We start from the raw sequence: 12,774 nt of genomic DNA, 5'->3' as shown, positions 1-12,774 counted from the left end.
ACTTGTTCCACGGTCTGATACCAGATTCTGTGGAAAGCTACACCGCTAAAGACGAGCTTTAGCTGGTATTTTTGTTAGAACAGAGAGACTTTTTTGCGCTAAATTGAAACAAGGAAGTTAATACTTTAACCACTTCTGATTGGTCAGACTGATGACATGTGATTAAGCCTTCAAGAATGATTGGTGGAGACAGTTAAAGGGGCGGGACTTTTCCTTACACAGTTATAGCTGCAGCTAAATCGCGGTATCCCGTTATTCTTATCAAAATGTCTTTAATAGAATCATATAAACACAAAGAAAAAAATAATTTTATGATATTTCATATTCTTAACTTCTCAGGGGTTCCACAGGGGTTGCAAGCCAGTTACTTCTGTGCCGGTCCCAAGCCCGGATAAATAGAGAGGGTTGCGTCAGGAAGGGCATCCGGCGTAAAAATTGCCAAAATAACCATGCGAATCATCCACAACACTTTAGACATACCGGATCGGTCGAGGCGCGGGTTAACAACGACCGCCACCGATGCTGTTAACCTACAGGGTGTCAGTGGAAATTTGACTACTGTTGGTCGAAGAAAGAGGGGAGGCAGAAGGGTCCGTGGCCAGAGAGAGAAGGGAAAAGGCAGGAACATAGGTTTGAGAATAGGGACTCTTAACGTTGGCACAATGACAGGGAAAGGCAGAGAGCTGGCAGACATGATGGAGAGAAGGAAGGTAGATGTACTGTGTGTGCAGGAGCCAAGGTGGAAGGGCAGCAAGGCACGTAGTATTGGAGGAGGATACAAACTGTTCTATCATGGTGTTGATAGGAAGAGAAACGGGGTAGGAGTGATTCTGAAGGGGGAGTTTGTAAACAGTGTTCTAGAGGTGAAAAGAGTCTCAGACAGGATGATGAGCCTAAAGTTAGAAATTGAAGGGGTGATGGTGAATGTAGTCAGTGGGTATGCGCCACAGGTTGGCTGTGAGTTAGAAGTGAAGGAGAGATTCTGGAGTGAGTTGGATGAGGTCATAGAGAGTTTTCCCAGAGGAGAGAGAGTTGTTATTGGAGCAGACTTTAATGGGCATGTTGGTGAGGGCAAGAGGTGATGAGGAGGTGATGGGCAGGTTTGGTGTGAAGGAAAGGAATCTGGAGGGACAGATGGTGGTGGACTTTGCGAAGAGGATGGAAATGGCTGTAGTCAACACTTACTTCCAGAAGAGAGAGGAACATAGAGTGACATACAGAAGTGGAGGTAGGAGTACTCAGGTGGACTACATCCTATGTAGACGAGGTCATTTGAGAGAGGTTGATGACTGCAAAGTGGTGGTAGGAGAGAGTGTAGCCAGACAGCACCGCATGGTGGTGTGTAAGATGACTCTGGAGGTCAGGAAGAAGAAGAGAGGGAAAACAGAAAAGAAGACCAAGTGGTGGAAGCTACAGAATGAAGAAACTTGTGAGGAATTTAGGCAGAAGTTGAGACAGGTCCTGGGTGGTCAGGATGAGCTTCCAGAGGACTGGGAAACTACAGCAGAGATTATCAGGGAAACAGGTAGGAAGGTGCTAGGTGTGTCATCTGGAAAGAGGAAAGACGGTAAAGACACTTGGTGGTGGAATGAGGAAGTACAGGAATGCGTTCAGAGGAAGAGGTTGGCTAAAAGGAAGTGGGATGTAGAAAGGACTGAGGAAGGTAGACAGGAGTACAAGGAAGCGCAGCGTAGAGTGAAGAGAGAGGTGGCAAAGGCCAAACAGAAAGCTTACGATGAGCTATATGACAGGTTAGACACAAAGGAAGGAGAAAAGGACTTGTACAGGCTAGCCAGACAGAGAGACAGAGATGGGAAGGACGTGCAACAGATAAGGGTGATTAAGGACAGAGATGGAAAGGTGCTAACAACCCAGGAGAGTGTACAGAAAAGATGGAAGGAGTATTTTGAGGAGCTGATGAACGAGGAAAATGACAGGGAAAGAAGGGAGGAAGATGTGGTTGTTGTGGAGCAGGAAGTAGCAGAGATTGGAAAGGATGAGGTTAGGAAGGCTAGAGGAATAAAGTTGATGAGCCACACAATGAAGCTTCCAGAAGAGAGAGGAACATAGAGTGACATACAGAAGTGGAGGTAGGAGTACTCAGGTGGACTACATCCTATGTAGACGAGGTCATTTGAGAGAGGTTAATGCAAAGTGGTGGTAGGAGAGAGTGTAGCCAGACAGCACCGCATGGTGGTGTGTAAGATGACTCTGGAGGTCAGGAAGAAGAAGAGAGGGAAAACAGAAAAGAAGACCAAGTGGTGGAAGCTACAGAATGAAGAAACTTGTGAGGAATTTAGGCAGAAGTTGAGACAGGTCCTGGGTGGTCAGGATGAGCTTCCAGAGGACTGGGAAACTACAGCAGAGATTATCAGGGAAACAGGTAGGAAGGTGCTAGGTGTGTCATCTGGAAAGAGGAAAGACGGTAAAGACACTTGGTGGTGGAATGAGGAAGTACAGGAATGCGTTCAGAGGAAGAGGTTGGCTAAAAGGAAGTGGGATGTAGAAAGGACTGAGGAAGGTAGACAGGAGTACAAGGAAGCGCAGCGTAGAGTGAAGAGAGAGGTGGCAAAGGCCAAACAGAAAGCTTACGATGAGCTATATGACAGGTTAGACACAAAGGAAGGAGAAAAGGACTTGTACAGGCTAGCCAGACAGAGAGACAGAGATGGGAAGGACGTGCAACAGATAAGGGTGATTAAGGACAGAGATGGAAAGGTGCTAACAACCCAGGAGAGTACAGAAAAGATGGAAGGAGTATTTTGAGGAGCTGATGAACGAGGAAAATGACAGGGAAAGAAGGGAGGAAGATGTGGTTGTTGTGGAGCAGGAAGTAGCAGAGATTGGAAAGGATGAGGTTAGGAAGGCTAGAGGAATAAAGTTGATGAGCCACACAATGAAGCTTCCAGAAGAGAGAGGAACATAGAGTGACATACAGAAGTGGAGGTAGGAGTACTCAGGTGGACTACATCCTATGTAGACGAGGTCATTTGAGAGAGGTTAATGCAAAGTGGTGGTAGGAGAGAGTGTAGCCAGACAGCACCGCATGGTGGTGTGTAAGATGACTCTGGAGGTCAGGAAGAAGAAGAGAGGGAAAACAGAAAAGAAGACCAAGTGGTGGAAGCTACAGAATGAAGAAACTTGTGAGGAATTTAGGCAGAAGTTGAGACAGGTCCTGGGTGGTCAGGATGAGCTTCCAGAGGACTGGGAAACTACAGCAGAGATTATCAGGGAAACAGGTAGGAAGGTGCTAGGTGTGTCATCTGGAAAGAGGAAAGACGGTAAAGACACTTGGTGGTGGAATGAGGAAGTACAGGAATGCGTTCAGAGGAAGAGGTTGGCTAAAAGGAAGTGGGATGTAGAAAGGACTGAGGAAGGTAGACAGGAGTACAAGGAAGCGCAGCGTAGAGTGAAGAGAGAGGTGGCAAAGGCCAAACAGAAAGCTTACGATGAGCTATATGACAGGTTAGACACAAAGGAAGGAGAAAAGGACTTGTACAGGCTAGCCAGACAGAGAGACAGAGATGGGAAGGACGTGCAACAGATAAGGGTGATTAAGGACAGAGATGGAAAGGTGCTAACAACCCAGGAGAGTACAGAAAAGATGGAAGGAGTATTTTGAGGAGCTGATGAACGAGGAAAATGACAGGGAAAGAAGGGAGGAAGATGTGGTTGTTGTGGAGCAGGAAGTAGCAGAGATTGGAAAGGATGAGGTTAGGAAGGCTAGAGGAATAAAGTTGATGAGCCACACAATGAAGCTGTGGGAAAGAGTAGTGGAAGCCAGGCTTAGGAAGAAGGTGGAGATTTGTGAGCAGCAGTATGGTTTCATGCCCCGTAAGAGCACCACTGATGCCATTTTTGCTTTGAGAATGTTGATGGAAAAGTACAGAGATGGTCAGAAGGAGCTGCATTGTGTGTTCGTAGATTTAGAGAAGGCATATGACAGGGTGCCGAGGGAGGAGCTGTAGTACTGTATGAGGTCGTCTGGAATGGCAGAGAAGTATGTCAGAGTAGTTCAGGACATGTATGAGAGAAGCATGACGGTGGTGAGATGTGCTGTCGGTCAGACAGAGGAGTTCAAGGTGGAGGTGGGACTACACCAAGGATCAGCTTTGAGTCCTTTTTTGTTTGCTATGCTGATGGACAGGCTGACAGACGAGGTAAGACAGGAATCTCCCTGGACAATGATGTTTGCGGATGACATTGTAATTTGCAGTGAGAGTAGAGAGCAGGTGGAGGAACAGCTAGAGAGGTGGAGGTTTGCTCTGGAAAGAAGAGGCATGAAGGTCAGTCGTAGTAAGACAGAATACATGTGTCTGAACGAGAGGGATCAAGGTAGAAGCGTTAGGTTACAGGGGGCTGAGGTGAAGAAGGTGCAGGAGTTTAAGTACTTGGGGTCAACAGTTCAGTGTGATGGGGAGTGTGGAAAAGAGGTGAAGAGGCGAGTGCAGGCAGGTTGGAGCGGGTGGAGGAAAGTGTCAGGAGTGTTGTGTGACAGAAGAGTGCCAGCAAGACTCAAAGGAAAGGTGTACAAGACAGTGGTGAGACCAGCTCTGCTCTATGGGTTAGAGACGGTAGCAGTGAGACAGAGACAAGAGGCTGAGATGGAGGTAGCGGAGATGAAGATGTTGAGGTCTCCTTAGGAGTGACCAGGTTAGACAGGATAAGGAACGAGTACATCAGAGGGACGGCTCATGTTGCCTGTGTTAGCGACAAAGTCAGAGAAGCCAGACTGAGATGGTTTGGACATGTTCAGAGGAGGGATAGTGGATATATTGGTAGAAGGATGTTGGAGATGGAGCTGCCTGGCAGGAAGGCAAGAGGATGGCCAAAGAGGAGATTTGATTTGATTTGATTTGATTTGATTTGAAATGGTTTATTTCAAGCAATTAAGTAGAAATAATACACAACAGCAATATAAACATCAGTTATACATTCATACAGTAACTAATCAAACTTAGGATAATTAGACATATTAATAAATATTGCTTGAAAGGGAGTGGGAGGAAGCGAACTTATATAATCCCACCCCGATTATACTGTAACCATTTTATTACATGATTTATCAATATCAGGTTCCCAGTTTTTATCAGACAGAATTAAAAATCATAAGATATCGATAAAGCACATGACAAAGATGAATTACTTAAGTATTACGTCAAAAATAACTATTTTAGAAATCAACATGGCAAATGCAGATATATATGCAGATTATGTTACTTATAAAGCCATTCATATGAATAAAACATAATACTATATCAGTAAAGCAGACAACACTGTTTCAGGAATTTATCATAGCAAAAATTTCATCAAGTATCAAAAGTTAAAAACATGTGCAAAATTATGCTACATTAGGAAAGTTTCTTGAATCAATTTATCAAGTTTTGGAGAAAGTGAAGTAATATCATTAAAAGTCAATCAATTTAACAATTTTCAATAAGTGATTAATCATTTGTTTTACTTTTTTTAATATTTTTTTGTATTTTTTTTTTATAATAAAGTAATGCTGTAGGGCAGGGGTCGGGAACCTTTTTGGCCGAGAGAGCCATAAACGCCACATATTTTGAAATGTAATTTCAAAAGAGCCATACAATAATGTAGTGTCCCTTTCCCACACTGAGGCACTGAGACTTAACCTCTCTTAAGGTTCTTTATTCTGGTTAATGAAGACCGCAACAAACGCCATACAATTAATTTAGCAACTCCTTATTCTCTCCAACGAGACGAGAGCGCTTCTCCCAACTTTATATTCCCCTGCTCCCGCTTCAGCCCTCCCATTTCCCTTATTCGGCCCATAGTTGAACCCCATTGGTCCAAATTGCCTAACAACAGGCTGAGCGACAGAACTGAGAGCCAATCAGATCTCTGCTTCATGCGTTCCATGAACTCCAGAACTTTTAACGCGGCCCATCAGCCACCCAGTCCAACTCAGTAAGCAACGATGTTTAAAACTAAATATACAAGTGAATGTCTGCATTTGATGTAATTTCAACATTTTTAAAGTACAATAAGTCTGTGGATTCTTTTTAATAATATTGTTATGCTGTTGCTGATAAATGAGGCGTTGAGACTTTAAACCTGATCTTGGTCTGAATGTTCTGTAGATGTGAGACAGACTGATCACATGCAGACGCTGAGCCAAACACAAACACACACGGTGCAGTGAGTGACGGGTAGCGGGTTTTACGTTTTTACAATCCCTGCGCGATTCACCTGCTGCCTGTGCCCACAACTCCACCCCCCACCCTCTGCTTTCTTCCTCTAACATCCCGTCCCCGCAACTGCGCGCTCTTTCTCAGAGACGGGAGCGCGCAGTTTTAGGCACGGCAATTCACAGGTTTCCGGCTGGTACAAACTCTGTGAAATAATAGATAATAGTAACTGATATTTTTCTCTCCAAGCACCGCTACTACTGCGCGCCTCTGGCATCGCATCGCGCTCGAGAAGGTCTGGTCTAATGAAAAAAAATGAAAAAAAAGGATAATTAAAGATTTGTCTGCGAGCCACATGTGACCATCAAAAGAGCCATATATGGCTCGCGAGCCATAGGTTCCCGACCCCTGCTGTAGGGGAAGAGTAAAAAGGGTCCATAACTGTCGATTGTCCAAGGTTGGTATTTCTTCTTTTACTGATAACAGCTGATCTCCTGGGTTCAAAACAGAGTTTATCATATATATGGATGTCTTAACAGAGGACATGAAGTTGGCTAATGTTAGGGTAGAAGATGTTCATGATAGAGTGAGGTGGAAAAAGCTGATTCGCTGTGGCGACCCCTGATGGGAAAAGCCGAAAGAGAAAGAAGAAGAACTTCTCAGTGTTTTATCAGGGCCTGTTTGGATGAACAAAGAGCTGATATCCTGGAGATGGTAATTGCTTTTAGATCAGTTAATGAGGGCAATTTCTCACGGCACACTTGACCATCTCCCGCGGCACACTAGGCACACTGGTTGAAAAACACTGCTCTAAGGAATACCTCTGCATCATTGGCTGCTATGGACAGAAAAGGAAATAAACTGATGGTGTGGCCCCCATCCTCCCCTGACATGAACCCTATTCAGAACCTTTGGAGCATCTTCATCATTGGAGGGTGGGAGGCAGTTCACATCCAAACAGGATGTGGGAGAATATTCTGACATCCTGCAAATAAACCCAAGCAGAAACTCTCCAACAACTCACCATTTCAATGGAGCAAATTTAACAAATGACCATTTTCAGTTCTTTAGAATCTATAACATGTTGTGGAACTCTGTTGTGTGTAATAATGTGGAACATTGACTTTGAAGGCTTTTATTTAAAAAAAAACCTTTGTTATTTTTAGGAGGTTTGTTATTATAATGTGAACTGATAGGAAGAAAAAGTAGCATGATTTTTTTTTTTTTAATCATGAAAACTGCTTCAATATGGGCTGTCAGGTGACACACTGGTCAGCGCTCTCACCTCACAGCAAGAGAGAGGCCCCAGTTCAAGTCCCAGAAGGGACCCTTCTGTGTGGAGTTTGCATGTTCTCCTTGTGTGTTTGTGGGATTCCTCCGGGGACTCCAGCTTCCTCCAACAGTCCAAAAACATGCAGCATAGGTGAACTGATTACTAAAAATTGCTCCTAGGTATCAATAGGTGTGTGATTGTAGCCCTGCATTGGACCTGTCCAGGGTGTACCCCACCTTTGCCCAACAGTAGCCAGGTTAAGCACTTGGCAACCTGATGACCCCGTAAGGGATAAAATGGTTTTATAACAGGGATGGATGGAATTTTTCAAATTCCTTAAGTAGCCATCAGCTGTGCTCAGCATGCTCAGACCTTTCTGTCTGGACCAAAATAAAAGGGAACAAAGAAAGCCAAAACTAATTTTAATCAGTGTGAAACTAAACTAAAAGGCATTTTAGAAGTATTTGCTTATGCTTATCCTTTTGTGGACTTCCTAGGAACAGATTACCTCAGTTGCTCTTACATATGGATTATCAATAAACAACCAATGGTATTATTTGGTTTCAATAAAACCTGATTTATGTATTTCCTTTGCTTCAATGATAACATGTAGGTATTTCTCTTTCGCTTGTTAGTCCCCCTTGCCGATAGGAGGCGGTGTAACGTGAAACTGCCGGTCAGCGCGCCTGCGCTGGAATGACATTTGCCCGGAAGCAGTTGACGTATGTATTGTCTGTATTGGAATAGACTGAACAAATGTCTGATTTTAGAGGGAAAACAGTAAAGCTAGTGGTCAAACCGGGTGCGATCAAGTTTTGACTTTGTAAAGGCACAGAATCTTCCAGAAACTAAACCTCATTTAAAAGCGCTGAGAAGACGCGCGGATTTTGTGTGCGCCTTTGTTTGTTCTTCATTGGAACCTTTCGGCACTAAAACTCGTTAAACGTTTTGATTCCGAGTCTATAATCGGAGAATCTAAAATCCACGAGAAACGCAGCTACACACAGCATCGATGGTTGTTTTCTAGATGCGGTTGGGGCCGTTGTTTCACTTCAAAACGTCATCTGATGCCTGTAGAAGAAAGTAGTGGCGGGAAACCGCGAACACATTCACAGTGTTTCTCTAAAATAGATTGTAATAAATACATTTTCATCTTATAATCATTAAAGTAATTTGTTCATTTTTAGCCGAAAACTTTTCATTGTTTTATGCCCGTGTTTCTGGAGAAATACCTTAAATTACTGACTGACAAATAAACAGAAACCTTTTTTAAAACAGCAACAGTACGTACTTCTAACATTTGTTAAACAGTTTTCATTTTTAGTTTTGATCTCGGATGGGTAAATTGTTACTAGTTTGAATCGTTTGGTAATGCTTTCGTGTTTAAATTTTGGTTTTGTAACCGGTTTTGAGTCCGTTTCATAACTTCAAGCGTTAGAAATTCCCGCTGTAGTTTGGTACCATGTGACTGCGGTTCTCTTCTCTGATTGGTTTATGCACCAAGGCTCTTTAAAGAGACTCGACAAGCCGTGTTCTTATTGGCTGTCTCGGTTCACGCGCCAACATTTCAATAAAAAGGCGAACGTCTTTCAGAAAGCGTTCCATTCTGCGTCGCCGCTTGTGTCTGCTCTCCGGCGCCGTGTTTGGTCACGCTAATCTTCAACTTGTGCCGTCGTATTTTCTCCTGCTGAAGCCAACATGTTGTCCGCGCGGTCCCCCCTCTCAATGAAGACTGAAAACAGCGTTAACGTTAAGATGAGCAGCATGGCGCTCGACAAAGAAAACACGGTAAGATATCCAGCGGTGAAGCCTCACTCCGCCTTAGCTCGCTCTGCCGCCTCATGTCGGGCTTTGTCTTCTGCTTCCAGCCGCCCAGTCTGAACAGCAGCCGCGTCCTCGGGTCCAAAACGGCGCGGAAGATTTTCAGCGACGCCGTAAGTCTGATTGAGCTTAATGGCCTCCATCGCCATCAGCAAATGCTGCGTTGTTTTCCGACAACTACCTTTTTTTCAGAACACAGAAGTTATTCTTTTCAATTTCATCGAAGGATGTAGAGTTGATTAGATGGTGTAAATATATTTACTGTCACTTTAAGTGCTCAGGTTTGAAACTGGTTTGAACAGGACCCGGTCATTTCTATCATTCTAGACGCTCTGACTCAAATCTGGACAAAAAAGACCACTTGAACATTTCTACTTGTTAGTTTCCACTGCACCATTTTGCACAATTGGCTTCAATCAGGAAAAGCTGAGGGATATAAAAACTGCTGAAAGAAACTATTGAAACTACAGTCACAGATGTTTTGTTTGGTCTTGACCCTACTTCAAACCTCACAGAAAAGCCTTAAAACGGAGGAGGAGCCGCTGCTGAAGGAGAATCCTCGCCGCTTCGTCATCTTCCCCGTCCAGTACCACGACATTTGGCAAATGTACAAGAAGGCTGAGGCGTCTTTCTGGACGGCAGAGGAGGTAAGTGTTCTGCTGCTTTAGACCTCCTTCAGTGTTTCTGGATCTTCTGAACACGTTTTGTGTGTTTAGGTGGATCTGTCTAAAGATCTGCAGCACTGGGAGACTTTAAAGGACGATGAACGCTTCTTCATCTCCCATGTGCTGGCCTTCTTTGCAGCCAGTGATGGAATAGTTAACGAGAACCTGGTGAGAAGCTGCTGCTGGTTAATGCTTGCTTGTGTTTTAGTCAGCTGGATATCTCAGTTCTCTTTTTGACCACCAGGTGGAGCGGTTCACACAGGAAGTTCAGGTGACGGAGGCCAGGTGTTTTTATGGTTTCCAGATAGCCATGGAGAATATTCATTCAGAGATGTACAGCCTCCTGATCGACACCTACATCAAGGATCCAAAGGAGAGGTAAGCTGCAGGTTCTGACAGACAGAGTTTAGAATATTCAGTCAGAGTGGTTGTATTTTCTACTCTATAAACGTCCTTTGATAGCTCATGTTAACTGAAGTTTTCAAGATAAAGAATGCAGAAACTGAGCCACACCTCCTCCTCCTCAGAGAATACCTGTTTAACGCCATCGAGACTCTGCCGTGTGTGAAGAGGAAGGCGGACTGGGCCCTGAACTGGATTGGAAACAAGCACGCCGCCTATGGTGAGCCGTCTACCTGCGTGGTGGTGCTGCCCCACGCCCTGGTACTGACTGTGTTTCTGAACATTCAGGGGAGAGGGTGGTGGCCTTTGCAGCGGTGGAGGGGATCTTCTTCTCTGGTTCCTTTGCTGCCATCTTCTGGCTGAAGAAGAGGGGCCTGATGCCCGGCCTGACCTTCAGTAACGAGCTCATCAGCAGAGACGAGGTGAGTGCCGCTGTGCTCAGACGGGAACTGCAGGCCGCAATGCCGTCGCCGTAATGGCTCTGTGCTGCCTTCAGGGACTCCACTGCGACTTTGCCTGCCTGATGTTCAAACACCTGGTGAACAAGCCCTCCTCAGAAACCGTCACAGAGATCATCAGGAACGCTGTGGAGATCGAGCAGGTTAGACTGGCGGCGTCTCTGTAGTTCTGCTCCCGTTGCCTTCAGCTCAGCTGATTAACCTTCTGCTCCGCAGGAGTTCCTGACCGAGGCTCTGCCCGTCAAGCTGATCGGGATGAACTGCGAGCTGATGAAGCAGTACATCGAATTTGTAGCCGACAGGCTGCTGCTGGAGCTGGGCTTCTCCAAGGTGAGGGGGGGGGGGGGGGGGGGGGGGCATGGGGCGGAGGGGGCATAGACCGTGCAGGCATGATGAGAGGCGCAGGGGTACGGACCTCAGCCGCTGATGGGGGCTGAGCGCTGCTGCACGGGCTGGCAGGAACACGTGGTTCACTGTCAGACGGGAAGCAGCGCGACACAGACGCCACACTGACCTGCATCCGCCGCCGCGGGCCTTCCTGCAGCGGGACACAAGCCGGACTTCTGACCCTTCTGTCTGTTCACAGATCTACAGAGCAGAGAACCCCTTTGACTTCATGGAGAACATCTCTCTGGAAGGAAAGACCAACTTCTTTGAGAAGAGAGTAGGAGAGTACCAGAGGATGGGGGTCATGGCGGGCCCCACAGACAACACCTTCAGGCTGGATGCTGACTTCTGAGCCTGCAGGGGTCATGAAGTGCAGTCAGGCCACAGTGTGCTGGGATGTGCACTAAATCTGAAGCTTCAGCTAATCAGGCGACTGCTGTCAGTCTGTTTACAAACTGAAAATGTGTATATAGTAATTTTTGTTTTTAACGACGTTTTATTTTTTGTAATACATTTTATTGTTGAACTGGATATTTTTCAAGTGTTTAAATTAAAGATTCAGCTCCCCATTGTCTAACACTTTTATTGAGATATTGGGTTTGAATAAATGGTACTAAATATTGACACATTTGCTGTAAAATTAAGAGAATAATTTGGTTAAAAAACAAGCTAAGAAAAGATGGCAACAACAGGCTAAACCAGCATCTGTTTACCCGCAAGGTTCTGTGGTGATGCTGCTGTCCGGTAACAAATTACTGTAATTTAGAAAATGCTTTTGTCAATAATGCAGTCAAAACCAAAAAGAAACTGCTGACTTTAACACCAGAGCTCAGGAAACTTGGTGTCATCGGGTAGCTGACTTCTTGGAGTGTCTATACTCCTGATGGTGTCTGGAATGAATGAATTTAGAGCTGAAGACTTTTTGCAAAGATCTTTGGTCCATTTTAACAAACATGGAGATGTTTGTCTTTCTGGGGTTTAGGTACAACGGTGATCAATAGCCATTTCAACTCATTGTCTGACATTTTATTTATTGGTAGCTTTGTAGGTAGAAAGTTTAAGTTTAACATTTGTCCAGGGACAATAAATGAAAAATAGCTGCTGGGTTCATTTAATGTGCAGACAAATAACATGTTTAGCATTAAAACCAAAACGATGTATCAAATGTTTCCAGTAAAATAATTTCTAATAAAGTAATTTGAATGATGGATTCAATTACAACCATTTGTAAAAACAGATCCTGTTTAGTTTGTCATCAGTGATTTACTATAGGAGTTACAAAATACAGATTTCCCTCATTGAGCGCCAGCTGTTTCTGTTCAGCATCACTTCCAACTACAAGACAGTTTCCCACAATGCATCGTTTGTAGTCTTTAGGCGGCTCAAGCATACATTTTAAATATACTACCTTCAAGGCTCAAAGCGCTTTACAGTCACACACTTTCACCCAGTCACACACATTCCCACCATCACACACACGTTCATCCAGTAACACACGTTCATCCAGTCACACAAACATTCACACCGTCTCACACATGTTAAACCAGTCACACACATTCACCCAGTCACACACACATTCACACCGTCACACACATGTTCACCCAGTCACACACACG

General features: G+C 44.7%; 1 protein-coding gene and 1 non-coding gene across 2 annotated transcripts; both read left to right on the top strand.

Annotated features, from left to right (window-relative positions):
• The first annotated feature begins 8,112 nt into the window (after positions 1-8,112).
• On the top strand, positions 8,113-11,725 carry LOC101166844 (ribonucleoside-diphosphate reductase subunit M2). Its single transcript, XM_023952886.2, has 10 exons — positions 8,113-9,213; positions 9,294-9,359; positions 9,762-9,893; positions 9,963-10,079; positions 10,156-10,289; positions 10,439-10,533; positions 10,602-10,735; positions 10,810-10,914; positions 10,988-11,101; positions 11,358-11,725. The coding sequence occupies exons 1-10, from the start codon at positions 9,124-9,126 to the stop codon at positions 11,508-11,510; spliced, it is 1,140 nt and encodes a 379-aa protein (XP_023808654.1). The 5' UTR covers positions 8,113-9,123; the 3' UTR covers positions 11,511-11,725.
• On the top strand, positions 11,155-11,289 carry LOC111947127 (small nucleolar RNA SNORD94). The gene has a single exon (XR_002872942.1). It is a non-coding gene; the product is annotated as a small nucleolar RNA SNORD94 (small nucleolar RNA).
• Positions 11,726-12,774: the final 1,049 nt, after the last annotated feature.

This window comes from Oryzias latipes, chromosome 24 (assembly GCF_053564925.1).
Source record: "Oryzias latipes strain Hd-rR chromosome 24, Olatipes_Hd-rR_3.1".
Classification (NCBI taxonomy): domain Eukaryota; kingdom Metazoa; phylum Chordata; class Actinopteri; order Beloniformes; family Adrianichthyidae; genus Oryzias; species Oryzias latipes.
Note: the sequence above shows the minus strand (reverse complement) of the source record. Positions and strands in the feature narration are given on the sequence as shown.